Source organism: Dipodomys ordii, unplaced genomic scaffold (assembly GCF_000151885.1).
Source record: "Dipodomys ordii isolate 6190 unplaced genomic scaffold, Dord_2.0 Scaffold7, whole genome shotgun sequence".
Taxonomy (NCBI): Eukaryota; Metazoa; Chordata; class Mammalia; order Rodentia; family Heteromyidae; genus Dipodomys; species Dipodomys ordii.
The window spans coordinates 10,553,431-10,573,396 of record NW_012267223.1 but is presented as its reverse complement, the minus strand read 5'-3'; the positions used below and the strand labels follow the sequence as shown (position 1 = coordinate 10,573,396).

Here is a 19,966-nt window from a genome sequence, read left to right as displayed (position 1 = left end):
GGGAGTCAAATATAGGGAGTGATAAATGAATCTGTATCTTCTGCTATTCATCATCTTGAAAGAACTGCCAGAGTCTAATTTAATTCAGAAGTCCTCCAAGGAGCTTAAAAACAAATCCTTCTTCCTACTTGCTTTAGGCCAAGACCACAGGAATCATAAAAACATAATAAGCTCTCTGATTCCAGAATTTCTCCCACAAGTGGCATGCCCATACTCCGTGTGGATAAGGTGAGGCCAGGCCACTGAGAGGCACTGCACAGGTCATTCCCAAGACCTGGCCATGAGGCGGCCCTGCCCTGCCAAGGGCTCCATGGTGGTGACCTTGTGTAAGATTAGGGGAGGGGCAGTGGAGATCAGCCACTGCCCATCTTCCTAGAGTGGCAAGACCCTGGGCAGGACCCTTCCTAACCGGACTCCGTTTCTTCCCAAGTTGGGCCGGCTGGGTAGCACTGGTGGGCTGCATGAGCTGACACTTGACACTGCTCGCTGGTCTGTGGTTGGCCCCAGGAATACTGTGTTAAGAGCTCCCCATATTTACCATCCTGTGAACTGGCAAGAAGCTGGGTTCTTAGAGTCTACTGTGTGTGTGTGTGTGCATGCATGCATGCATGCGTGTGTGACTTTGCTGTGACTTCCACCATGGTGTCTCTTCTGCCATCTAATCCCCTTTCCTAAGTCAGGGCCCATTTGACCTGCTCCTCGCTTCTGATTAGTCATTTGACCTTTAATTCTGCCAATGGCAGCCTGGGTTCCACTAGCCCCGGGGATGAGACCACAGTGCCTTGCCTGGCCCCTCTGCCACCCTACAGTGTCTCTAGGCCACTGGAATTAATCCTGTCAGCAGTGGGGAACCTTGGCAGGAGCCAAGAGCTTTTGGATATTCCAAGGCATTTTGTGTGTGGGCCCAAAAAGTTACTGACACAGACAGCCATGAGCAGCCAACAAGAGGCACACATGTCTGTCTGGTGTGACTTTAAGGACCTTCAGTGGTCCTCAGGTCAGACGTTCCCCGCTCTTGCCTAGGGAGAACTTAGGTGTGGGCAGCAGTGGCCCCAAGTGAGGTAGACTTGGCCAGAGGCAAGAGGCTGGGCCGGATGTAGACCAGGTGGTGGAGATAGCTCGGTGCTTTGTGTGCTGGCACAGGCATTTTCACCCTTGTGCTCTGTGGGAACCCAGGGTTTGGATCTGACTTTTGACTGGTTGTTGCAAACTAAAGCAAACTGAGGGCCTACCTGTAATCTCAGCTACGTAGGAGGTAGGAATAGGAGGATCTCAGATTGAGGCCAACCTGAGCAAAAAAGTTACTGAGACCACTTCAACATCAGGCTGAACATGGTAGCACATGCCTGTGATCCCCACTACATAGGTAGAATGGTCAAGGTCCAAGTCTGACCCTGGGCAAAAGTGTGAGACCCCATCTGAACAGGGCTCGAGATTTGGCTCAAATGGGAGAGCTCTTGCTTCATAAGTGTGGGTCCTTGAGTTCAAATCCTAGTACTGCAAAAATGATTTAGAAAATAATAAAGCAAAGTGAAACTCACTCTTGGATGTGGGTGTTTCACAAGATCCTTCTTCTGGTGTTAAAGGTGAGATCCTCTGTTCTCATTCACACATGTACGACTGCTGCTTTCCCCTGCTTCCACCTGGCTTAGTCCTGTGTAGGCAGCGGGGATTTGAGAGGACAGAATTTTCAGGGTGACCACTGTGCAAGTGGGACCCAGCTCGAGCCAATCAGAAAGTGCTAACTGCTTGTTTTAATTACACAGCCTTGATGATAGAGTATTTTAATTTATCAGCTTCATAAACTTCAAGACAGAACTTCATTGGGAAGAATTTGAAATAAATTCACATTTTCTAGAAGTCAGTTCATCTCTCCCAGCATTCCACTCGTCCAATACAAATAGCAGGGCGAGGACTCCTCAGTAGGAAACACAAATCTACTTACTCAAAGAAAATCATGGACGTCATTTCCACCCTTTATCTGGCCTTTGTCAGGCTCCATGGGGATTCTAGGCAGTATTTTTGCTGGTTCTGCCAAGATTTTTGCTTAATAAATACATAATATGATCAGAGTGCCTGCCTTCCTGGTTTCACTTCCTGCTAGACATCTGGGGCCAAGGCCCAGCTGGGCAGGGTTCTTTGCTTATCACCCGCCAGACTGGCTCCCTAGAAAGTTCCTCTAAGCTACAGGGACCAGACAGAGGCCAGCAATGGCACTGCACTGCAGCCGGATCTGTTGACCCTGCTGATAAACGAGCATGAGCCCCAAAGCCCACATGGTGTCCTGTGACTTTGTCTCCTCACCTAGCACACTCAGGGTCCCGTGCACAAGCTTCATGACAGCTCCCACAGGCAGGGACAGAGAAAGGATCCCTGGTGCCCTGGAAGCCAGCATGATCACTCTTCATCCGTCTCCCTCATCTCTGCCATCCCCTCAGCCCCTCCAGTCCCCTCCAGCAGGTGCTCCAGTGTGGTTCTTTGTGTGTGTGTGTGTGTGTGTGTGTGTGTGTCCACACAGTAGTAGGCCTTGAGCTCTGGACCTGTGTGCTTTTCTGCTTAAGGCTGTCACTCTGCCCCTTGAGCCACAGGTCCACTTCCAGCTTTTTACTCATTAATTGGAGATAAGAATCTCATGGACTTTCCTGCCTGGGCTGGCTTCGGACCACGATCCTCAGATCTCAGCCTCCTCTTGAGTTAGCTGGGATTACTGGTATGAGGGAGCTACTGGCACTCGGCAGCATTTTTCTATCTTAATAAGTGGGTGAGGACTTGGGTACATACAAGTAGACGTTGGAAGTTACTATTAGCCCCACGCCTGTATTTAATGCCGAGATTGGGTCTGGATGGAAGGCACCTTCTTGATTCTTCTCAGCCACTCCCCCCCCCTTACCACAGTCACCCCAACAAGGAGAGAATACTTTTAGCTCCTCCCTCGCCCCTCCCCACATGGAAGGACCACCTTACCCTTCCTTCTGTAAGCTAGTTGTGTTTCAAAGTCTTCCTCCCTGAGACCATTCTTCTTTGGCCGACACCCTCCTGGCTGCCATTGAAGGCATTGTTCTCTTACTCTGTCCTCAGTGGAGCTGGAAATGACTAAGCCGTTCCCCTTCAGGTCATCCCTCCCCCCTGGGGCTTGCTCCTGGTGGTGGTGTATTTAGCACAGGATCTTACTTGATGCCATCATTTTAATACTTTTCTAAAGCAACAAGGAAAAGTCACAGCATCGTCCCTCATTTCCTGTGTGGCCTTTGTGTTGACATTTTCTAGACTGCTTTTTTTGGCTATCACTTCGAGAACAGATACCAGGAGCATCTAAACCAGAGGTCCAGCTGGAGAATGAGTGACATACAGCAGGGAATTCAAAGGCGTCTGAGTGAGGTACAGAGAATTAATCTTAGGGTCCCAAGATTGGAGGGCTGTGATCTCACAGAGCCCCACTGAGGAGACACAGAATTTTCAAGAAGAGACCCCATAGAAAAGCCCCCCACACCAAGCTTCAGTCTCGCCTCCCAGTTGGTACTGAAGGTGGGGCACCCCCTGCATCCAGCCAGACTGTCGGGTTTATTTTCTCCCTCTTGGCACCTGTACTGTGGTAGAAGCTGTGAAAAGAGGCCACCCCAGCCTAATAATATTCCAGGCACATTGGTTTTCTCGTCTTAATTACCATCCTAATTTGCACTTTTGGTGGAGCACCTGTGGTAGGAGCTCCAGTTGGCATTTTAACTCCGTTCCTTCCCAGCCGGTGGGTTCCAGCTGCCATCTGTTGATCGCACTGTGGGCCTTGCATCTCTCATTGATGTTCTTTCTCTGTGGGTAATTGGTGTTCACTTCCCATTTGTTTAGCTCTCAGGTATCTTCCTATCTCAAGCAGGGTAACATGATCCTTCTTCTTTCCCTTACCCTTGCACCTTCCAGGGTTCAGCCACCTCCAAGGTTGACTTGTTTGGGACAATGACTTTTGGTCCCATCTCTGGACCAGCAGAATAGAAAGGAAGATTCATCCCTGCGCAAACATCACAACCTGTTCTTTGTGCACAGGTCCTCTCCTTTGCTCTGGGCCTGGTTAGCTTCAGGGGTAGCCAGGGGGACAAAGCATTCACTTTACCTCAGTCCTCTGCAGGGGAGAGAGATGGAGAGGTCAGTGCTTACAGTCCACTGGGCCACGCCCCACAAGGCCAGGTCAGTGACTTAGATGTCCAAGGGAGAAGAGAATGGAGTGGGACTTCAGGGCCTGGCTCAGCCCCTCCTAGCAGTGTCACTTAGCTGGTCCCTTGTCCAGGCTGAGGAGCATTTATTTGTCAAAGTGCTTACGCTGCTTGCTAAACAACCGCAGGGGTTATTTTGCTAATTAATGTGAGCCCTGATGCTCTGGGCTGTGCTATCATTTACACTGAAATGGCTAATTAGAGGAAAACTTCAACAAAAGAGCCAACCAGCTGTTGCTTGAAGAGAACACATCCCCCTCCCCCCAAAAGGGAGGAACATGCACCACGCTATGCTCCTGGGATCAGCCCCTCTCCTAGGCCTCGGACACCTGTCCCAGGGGTTCCTGAGGGAGACCTCTGCCCCAAAGACCCACTGTTTCCCATGATGTGCAGACAACAGACCCCCCCCATGCAAGATGGAGGCTGGAAGGGGCGGCACCTCAGATGCTCAGGTGCTGTTTACCACTGTGTCCTCTGGGCTGTGGGCGTGGGACGGAGAGAGATACACAGGAAGAGGCTGCCTCCTTGTGATGGAAAGGCTACCTGGAACTCTCAGACAGCCCTGTCCCAGTTTTCTCTGACATGTAGCTCTTGTCAAAATCAGACTACGAGGATATCATTGTTCTTACTTTGGCAGTACTAGGATTGGAACCCAGGCCTCACGCTTGCCAGGCAGGCACGCTACTGCTGAGCTACACCTCCAGCTTTTTTCCTATGCCAGTTATTTTTGAGCCTCACTTCCTGCCTTAGCACATGCCTGAACTAAGATCTGCCCATTTTAAGCTTTCCATCCAGCTGGGATAACAGGAACTGGCATATTGTCATTGTGCCCTACTGTTGGCTAAGGACCTCTAGCCAGGGGCAGGAGCTCAAGCCTATGATCCTTGGCAGGCAGTGATTGGGGGGATCATGGTTCAAGACGAGCCTGAGCAAAAAAGTTGTTCACACAACAGCATCTCAACGTCTGGGTGTGGTGTCACATGCTTGTCATCCCCAGTGACTTGAGAAAGCAGCAACAAATAGGAGGATTACAGCCCAGGTCAAGCTGGGAATGAAGTGAGACCCTACCTTGAAAATAGCCAATGGGAAAGGGAGCAGAAGGTGTGGCTCTCAAGTGGTAGAATGCTTGCCTCACAAGTGCAAGGCCATGAGTTCAAATCCTAGTACTGCCACAAAGAAAAGAAAACAAGCTCTTCTCAGTAGGTGTGGCCCTCTTCTCACCCGAAGAAATTCCATGCTGGCTCAAGGACATTGTCCTTTCTGCTTGGATTGATGGAAATAATTGAACTCCCCAGCAGATCTCAGACCGTGTCTTAAGGTTGTTCTTGTAACTCTGATCCCCAGCTTTGTTTCCCATTGTACCTTCCTATCAGATATTCACAGACACCCCCCACACACACACACGCACTTGACCTTGGACAGGGTGCTGGTAAACAAGTTCACATACTCCCCTGGACAGGACTGAGGAATCATCTTGCTCATCCCCAGGCTTCAAGCTAAACTGTAGCTGCCCCTTGTCAAGGAGGCATTCTGGTGATGGCGGTCTCACCCCCCTTCCAGCTTTCTTCCTAACCAGGCCCCAGTTTATTCAGTGGCATGTGGAGAGTTCAGGAAGTTGTCCACGTGAGTCAGGCCCTTCTCCAGCCCTGGGAGGGATGGAGACTGGCCAGAACTGGTCACAGGGTCTCTGTATTCTGGGTCTGGAGCTAGTATTGTCTATTCTGGATGCTGGTTCCTGGTTGGCTCAGAAAATAGAAGAGAAAAGCTGCCAAGAAAAATTTTCCACCTAAGTACTGAGACAAAAACTCAGTGGAGAAGATTGCCTGGGACATAGGTGAAATGGCTAGATGGGCACAATTATTTTGCAACTATGAGGACCTGAGTGATGTGAATGGTAGAGCCTGTGTCTGCAGTGATGTCACTATATCTATCAGCTTTGGTTATGTTTAATTGAGCTAATAATAAACAAAGTCCTGTGTATGTAAGTCAGGAATCTTTCAGTAAAGGGCTGGATAGTAACTATTATAGGTTTTCAGGAATGTGTTATCTGTCATAACAGCTCAATTTTGCTTATATAACATGAAATCAGCTGTAAATGATTCCTCAACTAATGAACATGGCTATGTGCCAATAAGGCTTTATTTACGGATATTAAAATCCAAATGTCATATAATATTTGGGTGTCACAAATAACTCTTCTTTCTTTGTTTTTTAAAAAACTATTCAGAAACACAAACCAAACAAACAAACAAAAAAGCTGGGCTTTATGGTGCATGGCTGTAATCCCAGCACTTGAGAGGCTGAAGCAGGAGCATCATGAGTTTGAGGCTCACTTGGGCTACATAACCAACTCAAAGCCAACATGAGCTACGAAGTAGCAGATTCTACTACAACAAGTGAATGATGTTAAGAACTCATTCTTAATATTTCTCAGGCCATACAAGAACAAGCAATGGCCAGATTTGGGGTCCCGGAGCTGTGGTGTGCAACCCTAGCCTGTGCTCCCCCGTTCCATTGATTTTCGTCACTGGTGGCCTAGCCTTACCAGGCCCAATGGTAGGACAGATGTTCCTCCGTGGGAAGTGGCTCCTAACCCCTAACCCCTTCTTTGTGTGTCTCTTTCAGAGGGCCTGGCTGTTGGAGTTGGCTTTGGGGCCGTAGAGAAGACAGCATCTGCCACCTTTGAGAGCGCCAGGTAAGCCAGCACCTGGCCCTAAACCTGGCCCTGAACCTGAGCTCGTTCCTCGGCCAGCTGCCAGCACATGACCAGAGGTAGACACAGGCCTGGTGGCACTCACGTCTGGGAGGAAGTGCTTAGATAGGCAGGCTTGGACCAGCTTTTACAGAGGAGCTCTCTGACCAGCAGCCATCTAGGAAATGGGACATGGTACCGCCTCCTTGTATGATCAGGCCTAAGTCTGTTGGTTGTCAGGAACAATTTCTCACAACATCTCTCTTTCATCCTCTCTGGGCTGCTGTACTTACATGGTTTCATTGTTATTATAAAGGTGATGTACAGAGAGATTACGGTTAACATACATCAGGTAAAGAATACATTTTTTTTAGGACAATGTCACCCCTTCCCTCACTCTCTCCCAGTTTTTCCCTCCCATCCCCATTACACGGTTTCTTTGTATCCCATGACCACCTCGCGTCTGTTACCTGGCTCATGTGGCAGCCTGCACAATGAATGAAATAACACCACTGATTGTGTTACCAAATCCCTAACATACGTATTAAGGGGAGTGTTTGCTTTTTGGCAAGTCTGAATATGCAGGGTGGGGATCTGGCCTGCTCTAAGCTAAAATCTTCCCTGTTGTCAAGGTTCCTTCTCCTGAACCCTTTCCTCGCTCTGTATTCTCAGCATCATGGAGAAAATGAGGCCCTGTTGCGAAACTCAAATGAAATGGGCATTGAAAATGCATGAAATGTCACCAGAAATGAGGGTTCATTATGAACTCCACACCCTGCAGATCACTCTGCTGGCCCTGGGGAGGGAGAAGGGGGAGGGGGAGGGGGGAAGTTGAGCCTGTCTCTGCCCCTTGGCATAGCCATTTTGATCTTAATTTCATTAGACTAGGAGGACCTTCAGAGGCGGGCAGCATCCAGGGGAAATCACCCTGAGGGGACGACCGTACAAACACTCAAAGGCCAGGCCTTCCCAGAGCACGCATGCACACAGACACACAGACACACAGACACACACCACGCCACGCCACGCTCCACCAGGATGGTGCCCCCAAGTGACAGCTGTGCCCCAGGCATCAAACTCCCAGGCTGGGCTCTGTCTTGGTGGCACCATCTCCTCCACCACATCTCAGTGTCACCTCTAATATCTGTCTATGCTGATACCTTTGCTGGCTGCAAATCTTGATAAATATCTCTGCAAAATCCCTTTTAACCCTTCCCTGAAGCAGCAGGTAGCGTTACATAAGCCCTCCACAGTGCCTCCTGCTGGGGTGGGACTGGGTGCATGAGTGCATCTGCCCTCCAGGCATTATGGAGGGCTGCCTGGGCCCAATAGCCCACCCAGTGTGGGGCCAGAGCTGACAGGGGCTCCACTGCAGTCTCTGCCACGATATGCAGAGGATCTGGGATGTAGTGGGATCCCACAAGGAGACTGGAAGGGGAATGGGGAGGAGCACTCAGTGTCTCCAGACCCCACATAGAAACCCACATGGGCTGCAGTTTGGCTTCTCCCCTCCTGAATGCCTGTGCAGAGTGCTCTGGGGACAAGGTCTGCTCACTGTCTCCCCTCGTAGCTCAGGCTACAGATTAGAGGGATCAACAAGTAAGAATTGACTCCTTGGACAGCTTTGAGATGAGACAGGTGGGGCCTTGAAACCCCACACTAAGAACATGGCCAGGGCCACTGCGCTCCCCACTTCTGCAGGGGCAGTGGCGGGGGCTCAGCTGTGCCCTCTCACCGGGGTCCAGGTCCTTCCACCCTGCAGTTCCAGGTGAGACTTTGCCCACTCAGGTGTCTATGCCCAACTTGTTCAGGAGGGAAGGTGGTCTGATGATGAGTAGAAGTTCTGTGAGTCCTTGGAGAAATCACAACATCCCCAGTGCTGATCAGGGCAACACGAGGTGGAGCCACTTTGACCTCGTGCACTGGCTCATTCACTCATTCATCCACTCAGCCCATTCTGTCACAACTCATTTTTTTAATTTTGTTTTATTTGTGAACATACTGTACAGAGGGGTTACAATTGCATGGACAGGATAATGCGTACATTTCTTACCAAGCATTGCATCCTCCTCCTTTGTTTACCCTTCACATCCCTTCCCAGCTTCCCCCCTCCCTCACAACTCATTTTTATACTCATTCTTTCACATATTCATTCATTCAAGCACATTCCCTCATTCACTTGTTTATTCACTCATTCACTCAGTCTCACTCATTCACTTGCTAATTCACTCATTCATTCAGTCTGATTCACTTGCTTATTCACTCACTTTTCTCATTCACTTGCTCACTTTTCTATTCACTTGCTCAGTTTTTCACTCATTCTTTTAATTATTTAATTGCTCACCCACACACCACGTTTATTTACCTATTCACTCATTCACATATTCATTTATTTGCCCATTCATTCACTACTCATAGCCTCTACTGTGTGTCTCCCATTGTGCCAGTCTCTGTGGAGAACACAATTTGTGACACCACTCTTACAAGAAGTTGAGTTTGCCGCTAATATTTTCAGTGATGTGATAAACTCGGCTGACATTCATGCAAATAAACCAAGCAACAAAAATGGTCTTTGCTGTATAACTAAGAACTTAAGGGAAGTGAGGAGTACCAGATGCTGGAGACAAAGGGAGGAGATGAGGCATAAAGAAAATTATAAGCAAGATAGCAAAACCCTAGACCTGTTGCACAAACGAACTGGGTACAAATTTACACATTGTCTCCAAAACCCCAAACCATAAGACTGGTCTGGGAGAATAGATACTTAAGGCCCAGGAGCATCCAAGGACTGCTTTTTAATATTTAATAAGGGATCGACAAGTAATAATAAAATAGAACAGCCAGAATTGAAGAAAAAATCACACAGAAGTTTTAAAAATGAAAAAAATGCATACATTAAAACGAAAGTCAATAGTTACAACTCAACTACTCTGAGAATCGTACTAGTTAATAAGATTTGTGTTGGTTTAGGCCGGTGATCCCAGCTAGGAGAGTGGCAGGGATGGGAGAGGATAGCCATCTGAGGCCCGCTCTGGGCAAAAACAAGAGACCCTATCAGAAAAATAAAGCATAATGGGCTGGGGGTATGTTACTCAACAGGCAAAGTACAAGGCCCTGAGTTCAAACTCTAGTACTGCCAGAAAGAAAGAAGGAAAGAAAGAAAGAAAGAAGGAAGGAAAGAAAGAAAGAAAGCCAGAGAACCTACGTGGATAATTGTACTAATCAGAGAGAGGAAATAGGAGAGGGCAGAGAAAAAGAATGAAAGACAGACACTGAAAAGAGATATAAAACCAAAGTTGAGTAAGTCACTGAACTAGACTCTTCCCCGCCCCACTCCCCCAGTCCTAGGGCTTGAACTCTGGGCATAGGTGTTATCTCTGAGCTCCTTTTGCTCAAGGCTAGTGCTCTACCACTTGAGCATAACCTCCACTTCTGGCTTTTTCTGTGATTAATTAGAGATAAGAGTCTTATGGGGGCTGGGAAGGTGGCTCAGTGGTAGAGCACTTGCCTTGCATGCCTGAGGCCCTGGGTTCGATTCCTCAGCACCACATAAGCAAAAAGAAAAAGCCGGAAGTGGTGCTGTGGCTCAAGTAGTAGAGTGCTAGCCTTGAGCTGAAGAGCTGAGGGACAGCGCCCAGGCCCAGAGTTCAGGACCCACGACCAGACCCCCCCCCAAAAAAAGAGTCTTATGGATATTCCTGCCCAGGCTGGCTTTGAACTGAGATTCTCAGATCTTAACCTCCTGAATAGCTACAATTACAAGTGTAAGCTACCAGCATTCAGCTAAAATTGTCTTTTTAAAATATCTAGCTTTTGCTTTTTAAAAAAAAATTCCACTGCTATGTGCAGTGCACCTGAATTGTGACATGGAAAGCTTGAAATCCAAAGAAGGGGGAAGAAAAGACATAAGACAAATGCTGAGAAGCAAGCAGTAGTGTACCTTTTAGTCAGCAAAGCAGACTTGAAGGTGGGAAGCCCTCGCAGGAATAACGGTGACTACTTCATGGAAAGGAAATCCTTGTCTCTGTGTGCCCCTGACCACGGCAGCAGAAAGTGCTGAAGGACACAGAGGAGACACCCCGGAGGAAGTGCAGACACTGCCATGTGGAGGGCATACGGCCATGTTATGATGGTCACTAACAACATAGATAAAAGACAAGCGGACCGTATAGCATGGACGCGTGTAACCTCCACCACAGCAATTCAAACACACGATGCTTTTAAGTACAGATGCTTGTTAACCCAAACTTGTGAGTACCATGTCCAAGAGAAAGAATAAAGACCCCCCCAGATCAAAAATGTCCAAGAGAAAGAATAAAGACGCCCCCACCCAGATCAAAATTATTCAAGCCACATTGTCTGACTTCAGTGTGTGATCATCGAAAACCCACAACTGAGAAGATAGCTGAAATTGTCAGTGGCTAGTTAACATGGTAGGCAGCTTAAGATGAGCACGGACCAGGCTGTGTGTTTCTCTTGGGAGCTGAGAGGTGGCCAAGATTAAAGGGTACGTTAGGCTGGAAACAAATACAGAGGTAGAAGCAAGGCCATTTCAGGGACCCATGAATAGATGTCAGTGAGCAGGATTTCCCTGGGGAAGAAGGACAGAGTTGACAGAGGCTGGATTCATCCAGGGACTAGCAACACTGGCAGGGCCTGTGCGGGGCGGTGACATAATCCCAGAGTGAATGGAAGGAAGCCGCCCTCTGGTTCAGGTGAAATGGTTGGAGGTGGGCAGGCCAGTGTGAAGATCTCAGCAATGGGAGAAAATGTGTACTCGTCTCCCACAGTGTGTTTTTGCAGGATGAGGAAGACGACTTTTCAGCACAGACCCTGTGGGTTTTGGTGTACAGGAAAGAGAAGTACAGTGGACAAGGAGATGTAGGTGAACCACACAGCACCGTGGAAGGGCAGAGAGCAGAGAAAGGAAGATTGACAAGGACTGGGGCAAAAGCACATGCCTAGGGTGTAGACAGTCCCGTGCACAGTGGTTCTCCTTCACAGTTTTGAACACTGCAGCAATGCAAAAGCGTTTAGTAGGAAGCTGGCTTGGCTGTGAGTTTTGATCCTTTCCTGGGTCGGTTCTCTCACGGTTCTAGGGGCTGCCAGCAGCCGTAGCATCCAGTCAGGCCTAAGGTGCGGCAGCTGATGCCTTTATGAGTGTTCTGGACTGCCAAGGCAGGACATTGGTAGGGAAGGTATGGTAAATGTCCTTAAAGTGCTGGGGATGCAGCTCAAGTGGTAGAGTGCCTCGCAAGTGCAGCCCTGAGTTCCAAACCCAAGCTCCACCACAGACAGACAAAAAGCTATCCTTGATCTTTTGGGGGATAAGCATCCCACTCCTGCTTAGCTTCCTTAGTCATAGCTCTATTACTGGCTTTTTGCTGGTTAATTGGAGATAAGAGTGTCATTTTGTATCTGGGCTACCTTCAAATCATGTTCCTCAGATCTCAGCTTCCTGGGTAGTTAAGATTATGGAGTGAGTCATTGGAGTCCAGCCTTTCATTCATCTTAAGCAGGAGGTTCTGATCTGTCACCTGAAGCATCACTAATTGCCACCATGAGGAAAAGAAGACTAAGAAGTAAACATTCCAGGAAGGGCTGTTTTTGTTTCTGTTTTCAGTTTCTGCTTGTTAGTTTCTGATGCAGGAAGACAGAGGTCCCTGTCCTAGAATGGGTGTGTGGCTGCTGCCACCTGCTGTCCGATGCTGTTATTGTCTCACCTTTACCAAGAGACCTTTCTTCTCCCCACCACCTACTTTCTTTCCTGGCTAGATCAGCTATAGAGGTACTCCTTCAATAGCCCCTGAATTGCAAAGACTCAGCAAAGGGCAGCCTGTAGTCCATGGGAAACACAACTTTTGATTTCAAGCCTAAAGAGGTTCCTCAGTCTGTGTGTCCTTGACACACCTTTCTTGAGTATCATTACCTCCAAAGAAGGACTTCTCTGGAAGCAGATGAGCCTGTGGCTCTCACTTAATGGTGGGCAGAATTCAAACCAGCAGGACAAGCAAGGTGATTTATGCTTACACATCCTGCTTCAGGAACTATTTCCTAGTGGAAACTTTGACTGGCGGCATTCATGGTCTACCATGACTGACAGGTCCAGCAGGTATCCCGGAGCAGGGTGTGCATGGCAGACAGGCCGGCTGCAGACTTGAGTGTGTGTTGTGGATAAACACACATCCCCAGGGTATGGCTGGACATACTTCCGCCCTGGTGTCCCGACCAGTGAGTATTACCCAGCATCTAGACACTTGGTAAAGGATGCTTGCATAGCCTGCATTTGGAGTGAATAGAGCTCATTAAGTTACACATGGCAGCATCAGGACCAACTTTAGGTGTCTGCCTCCCAGATCAAGAGCAAAGATCATAAGCCAGATAAATCCTTTTCCTGGGCTAATAAAATACATGTGTTGGGCTGTTGCTAGTCATTGAAGATGACAACCATTAGTTAAGTGAACAACCATTTATTTAGATGTGAAAATTGCAACACATTTTCCTGGTCACTAATCAACATTAGCCAGTTGATAAGTATGTCTGTATGGGTAGATATATGATTGTCTGTCTGTCTGTCCAGTTGCCTCACTGTCAAGTCTCCCTGTCCAAATGCTCTAGTAAATTTCCTTTTTCTTTTCTTTTTTTATATCTGTTTTGGGGCTTTAACTCGGGCCTGGGTGCTCTCCCTGAGCTTTTGTACACAGGGGTAATACTCTACCACTCGAACTACAGCTCCACTTCAGGCTTTGTTGGTGCTAAATTGGAGATAGGAATCTTAGAGGCTTTCCTTTCCTGGGCTGGCTTCAAACTGATTCCCAGATCTCAGCCTCCTGAGATTACAGATGTGAGTCACTGGTTCCTAACTCCACTACATTCTTTTTTTTCTTTTTTGTCGGTTGTGGGGCCTGAACTCTGGGCCTGGGCACTGACTCTCAGCTCTTCAGCTCAAGGCTAGTGCTCTACTATTTGAGTCACAGCGCCACTTCTAGCTTTTTCTGCTGAGGAATCGAACCCAAGGCCTCATGCATGTATAGCAAGCACTCTACCACTGTGCCACCTTCCCAGCCCTCCACTACATTCTTGAAAGCATGCTTGTAACTTAACATGAGAAGACTCCAGGGAGAGGAAGGTCTCTGAAAGCTAAAATAGAGCGTAATAGTTCACTCACCACCTTTTAGCAGTCTTCCGTTGCTGTCTTCTACCAAATGGCCATGTAAACACACATACCTACACCTGACGGGGCAAGACTGAGTCTCCTAGTCTGCTGGGGCTTCCCAGGGAGAGGCTCCCTTCCAGCCTGAGAAGAGGAGCCCCAGTCTGAGGGCAGGCAAGCAGGCACCGGGAATGGGAAGGCTGTCCCATCTTTGTTCCCTTGCTCCCAACCTACCCTCCTCCCTGCCTGTCACAATCCTTCTGCCTGTCACACTTCCTTATCCCTTATTCTGGTTCTGCGGTAGTCTTTTGTCATCTTCCTCCACGTTTTCATTTCCAGCCCCATGGTGGCGTGTGAGCATGCTGGCCAGCTGGCAGTGCCTGACAGACAGCGCCACCGTGCGGTCATCTGATATCACAGCTTGCTAGACCAGGAAATGAAGAAGATCCTGGCCCCGAAGAAAATGGTCCTGGCCCTCAGAGTGTGTGAGCCTGTGAAGGTGTGGTAGGGAGGAGACCCCACGTAGGACCAGCCCCATCCCTCCCCTTCTGATACACCCCTGCAAACTTCCCGCACTGCAAGTCTTGGGGGAACCGACTTTTCATTCCTCTTGGGCACGAGCCTAGCTGCTGAACTGCCTGCTCCCCTGCCATAACTCTGTTGAACATTCTGAGTTAAGCCACCGTATATGCCAAAAGACAAGAGACCAGATTAGGCCAAGCCATTTCCCAAACCCAGAAGCAGGTCCTCATGAGGCCTCTCTTCAGGTCTGGGCCTAGCATGGTTGTGAGGAGTGGATGACTATGTAGTTTCCTCTGGGTGCTCAGGTGGTCAGGGTGGGGAGGGGGCAGGGGAGGTGTTATCTTTCCCTCGTACTCTTACTGAATTGTCACATAGCAGTAGAACCCATGAGGAGCCCCATTTTATTGGCCCAGGGAGCTGAGGCAGAGAGAGGTACCAGCTCCGCAGTGGATGAGATACATGTCCAAGCTCTGGCCTGGGGTGATGGGTGGCTTGGTTCCCTGTTTTGTCTCCCTCATGGCATGGCATGCCTGTTTGGGGGTGGGGTTTGGGATGAGGAGCATGTAGTAGCCTGGTGTGTCCTGAGGTCAGATGCCCTGGGTTGGGATTCCCACTCTGCACTCCTTGGCTGGCTGATGTGATGACTGGCTTTCTTTCTGTGCCTTTGAGTGACAGCCGTGGGTGGTTCTAGTAGCGACCTGCATTTATCTACCAAGAGCCCCTGGGCCCCAACCAGACACAGCGCCCCAACCAGACACAGCGTATGGAGAGCTGCCTGCCCTCCAGTGGCAGGCACTGCAGAAAGAGGGATGGCCCAGGTTCTAGGACAGGCGCTCCCTACGCTGTCCAGCCAGGATGGCTAGTGCAGAGCAGCCCACGGGCTCAGAGCCCACGCCAGGAGCCAGGGGCTCTGGTGTGCACGTGTTTCTCAAGCACCAGAGGAGCCCTGGGCCTGTACATCTCTCTGTCTTGCTGTTTCCGTGCTCTTTGGCCCTTGCCCCAGATCATCTGGTCTTTAGCCTTCGTCATACTGTATGTATTTCTTCATTTCACCCTCTCCTCTGGCAGCAGATTCCTTCCCACCCCCCTCAATCTGTTCTCCCCAAGACCCTAGGACCCGGCTGTTCCTCAGACATTCCATTGCTGGCCTGCTACAGATGATTTTATAATGATCTAAACTGCCTTTCTTATGCTCCTCCAGTGCCCTGGGGCCCCTCAGATCTATCCCCACAAGGCACCATCCCAGAACAAGGAGGCCACCACGCTGGCCCTTGTGTCTCCAGTACAAGGGGCCCTTTATACTGGGCCCCCTGCTTCTTCCACCACGGCCCAGCCACCCCCACCCAAGTCCCTGGCGACAGGGGCTGGACATCTTGGCACCGGGAGCTGTCTCCGCACAACGTGTGCTCTGTTAGCCTGGAGCAGCCTGGGGGAGGGATGGGCCGCAAAGCCCCCTGGGAGCGCCGTGTGCTCTCTGTGTGGCTTTCCCAGGCGCAGGAGGTGGCACTGGTTTCCTCCATGTCCTTGTTCTGGTCCCAGTGCTGCCCTGGCCATTGAGTCCAGCAGCCACTTATGGGAAGACAGCAGTGTCTCCCAGGCAGATCACCGGGTGCCTGGTCATCAGAACTCAGGGCCTCAAGTTTGCTCCTCTTGCCTGATTGGCTGACTCTCTATTGCTTGAGTCACCCTGCTAGCTTGACTTCATTGGTTATTTTGGAGATGGAGTCTAAGGGGGTTTTCTATCCAGGTTGACTTTGAATCATGATCCTCTGGATCTCAGCCCCCTGAGTAGCTAGAATCACAGGCATCAGCCCCCACCCCCAAGCCCAAGATCACCATCTAATCTGAATTCTCTGTGTCTATGCATTTGCCTTTCCTCATCCCTGTTGTAACTTTTTATCTCAAGAAGACCTTAAATAAGGCTTTTTATTTTTCTCTGATGTCTCTCTCAGTTCATTTGGGCCACGTGTGAGAAAAGCAGCAATGTTCTCCCTTCTCAGCAGCCGCCCTCAGACAGGGGTGCACGGGACAGTCAGGGCCGTCCCGTATTGGAGCTATTTAACTGTCGTAAGAAAGAGGCCTTTGTCGTGGGGAGCACAGCCCTGGGCTCAGTCACAGAGACAGATTGTGCCAGAAAACAAACAAGAAAAAAAAATGGTGCAACCACAGCATTCTTGGGGACTTCAGTCATCCACCTCCTGCCTGTTCATAAAAGACGTATTTCTTTCTTCTGTATAACTCCATCAGATAGGTTGCTGGGCTTCAGTTCTATCCAGAAATAAGGGCTGGGTGGGGCCCTGCGCTCAGCTCCCCATGCGCCAGCGTGACCTTGTGCCTACAGGTAGGACAAGGAGGCTCCTCTAGCCTGGACAAAGGGACTTGGGAGGAGATCCCAGGCTGAAGTTGGAGGTGTGTTTGATCCCGGGAAAGGAGAAGTGATTGGCCAAGTTCCAGGTGGCTGAGCCACAGTGCTTCTTAGACACTAAGCCCACCTCCCCAGGCGCCAATGCTGTGTTCTCCCTGCCCAGACCTGCTCTCTCCCCTCTGCCTCTCACTCTCCGCTGGACTCAAGCCTGCCTTATGTGCTAGAATTCGTTTTGTGTTTGTGCTAATACTGGGGTGTGAACTCAGGGCCTGGGTGCTACCCCTAAGCTTCAGGCTAGTGCTCCACCAGTTGAGCCACAGCTTTTTGGTGGTTCATTGGAGATAAGGGTCTCATGGACTTTCTACCCTGGGCTGGCTTCAAACCTCGATCCTCAGATCTGTCTCCTGAGTAGCTAGGATTATAGGTGTAAATTTGGGTTGCTGGTTTGACCTTCCTCATTGATGTTGTCTTCTGCTGCCTCCTTCCCCCCAATCTTCATAATCTCCTCTCCTGTCACCCCACCTGAACTCTGTTTCCTTCCCAGTACTGACTGATGCTACCCACCATGGGCAGGGTCTCTCTCCTGACCACACTGCTGGCCCCGCCCCTTGCACATGGCCCGCCCCTTACACCTGGGGAATCAGCTCTCCACAATGACCCAAGGAGTCCACTTCCAGTGTAGAATTCTTTTTTATTCTCTCTGTGTTTGGGTAAAGGATGTGAAAGCATATTCCAGAGCAAATCTTTGCAGATGGACAAACAAGGAAATGTAGTACCGTCCAGGACAAAAATCACCTCTTAGTGCTCTAGAAAGTTCCTGGCATCTCTCAGCAGAGCACTGGCAAAAGCAGACTGAAATCCCACCTCCAAGACTTCCCCACCCTGTTCCCTGTGGGGACCAGCCATGGTTGGAGCTGGACCCAGGAGTCCCGCAAGTGGTCTGGCCATTTGGCCTTTTGGGTTGCCATCTGGTCACAACCTTTTGTAAAAAATAACAAAGGAAGTTGACTGCTGTTGTTGTTTTTTGACTCTGGTCTTTCAAGATGTAGAGGGAATGGCCTCCATCTTGGAAGAGTTCTCCAGGGACAAGTCCCCTATAAAAATGCCACATCTGCCTCCTATCCTTGGTCTCTGTCCACCTACTGATCTGCCTCCCTGAAGACCCTCATCCTTCCTGGGCCCCCTGCTGTGTGTTCCCTAAGCTACCTGGCAGTCACCTGGAGGCTTGTGAAGCAGATGAACTTGGTAGGGAGCTGAGAATCTTTGTCCCAACTCCTGCAGCCATCCTGGTCAAGCAGGACGCCATGTGTGATCCCTTGCTCGGCCTCCCGTTATGTGGTCCTCATTGTTAGCTGCTTCTGTTGGAAGTACAGAGACGTCCTCTCAGATCACAAGCCTAGGGTGCCACGTTCAGAGACAGGAACCTCTCCTCCTGGGGACATTCTGTGAGATGTTGCATCTCAGTGCTCACCTCACCCCACCTCATGGGTCTTTTCAAAGAGGCCAAAAGAAGTGTTGAGTCTGATGGGAGAAGTGGAGGGGGCCTAGAAGGACAAGCACGTCGTCTGAGGCTTCCTTCTGATTCCTGCCTGTTTGGTCCAGGCCTGCCTCCCTAACAGCTGTGCGGGCCAGAGGAAGGGACCCACCAGAAGGGTGTGAAGTGAAATGAGGAATGAGTATGTTTTTGGATGCAAGTGGAAAAGAGGGAGACCAGAAGAGGCAGGGGAAGCCACGTGCTGTGGACTCCAACCTTGCTCCCGGGAATGCAGACCATGGCTGATGGGAAGGGATGAGCTGGAAGGGTACAAACGAAACTGTGAGAAGAGCTCCGTGTAGCAGAGAAATGGAAGCCTTGGGATAGCTGTATAGACATATTGGAATTGGCTTACAGGATTTTGAAGGCCAGAAAGTCCACATTCACAGTGTAAGCCCGCACTGTGAGGGAAAAGCGGCTGTCACTTTAAGTGCCAAAGGCAGTCGGCTACAGAATTTTCTCTTGCTCTAGAGAGATCAGTCTTTGGGTTGTGAGAGCTGAAGATCTTACTGTTCCTTAGAAGTCAAAAGTCAGCCTGAGACGCTCATCTCCAGTTATCCACCAAAAAGCTGGAAGTGTGATCTGTAGCCCAGGTGGTAGAATGCCAGCGAAAAAGCAAAGGGATGGCACCTGGGCCCTGAGTTCAAGCCCTGGTATTTGCACAGAAAGAAGCACTGATAGTAGGCAGGGATTCTGGCTGCCTGGGCTGGGGCTGGGTTCTGTGGGTGACAATTGGTAGACAGTGTTAGGAACGTCTAGTGTCCCTTCCCCCTCCCCAGCCCTGAGCAGGCCTTGCTTCTCCTTCCTTCTGAGACCCACATTGTAAACAGAAATTAAGCAAGCTCCAACTTGGGTCCTAGCGGGAAGAAAAACAGAAATGGGTTGGTATTAAATTCTGTCTGACAGGCAAGAGGGCACAAGCTGGATCCACTCACCTTCCTGGGGTCTGTTTACCAACAGTAATTATTTGCTTTGCCACTGCCCTCTAAGCTTGCAACATGCTTCTCACCCGCTCTGTGCCAGAGCCTCCCCTGAGAATTGAGGATTCTTTAGGAACACAGCAGAGTTGGCCAGATCTGTGCCAGTGACCCATGGGGTGGCTCCCGCAGGGAAGCAAAATGTTCCAAGTGAAATCCGGATTCCTGGAGAGAACCAAAGAAATGGAGGGGTCGGAAGATCACACATCCCCCACACGATCTGTTTTCCTTTGAACCAGACAGCGTGACCTCTCCTTCTTAAATAGAAACCCAGCCAGACTGACCACGGAGACTCGGGTTTCTAAATGCATCCAGAAGACATTGTTTTTGGGGTGTGGACAAATGAGGCATGCGTAATTTAATCAGCAGGCAAATAAACTTAATGACACCCCACATCAGAGTCCCTGGGGGTCAGCAGACTACTCTTTGTCACTTCTAAGAACACATATACCCCTGTGCTTGAACCTGGCCAGCTGGTCCTTAGCAGATAGGTAAGACTTCCAAAGGATGGCACAGGG

General features: G+C 49.7%; 1 protein-coding gene across 4 annotated transcripts in view; it reads left to right on the top strand.

The window, feature by feature from the left end:
- The window catches only part of Slc39a11 (solute carrier family 39, member 11), a 333,089-nt gene that overhangs the window by 281,455 nt on the left and 31,668 nt on the right, over window positions 1-19,966 (top strand). For all 4 annotated transcript variants that reach the window (XM_013037855.1, XM_013037857.1, XM_013037854.1 and 1 more), the window contains exon 7: window positions 6,831-6,900. In XM_013037855.1, coding sequence (XP_012893309.1) covers window positions 6,831-6,900 — 70 coding nt within the window. The remainder of the gene's footprint in view (window positions 1-6,830; window positions 6,901-19,966) is intronic.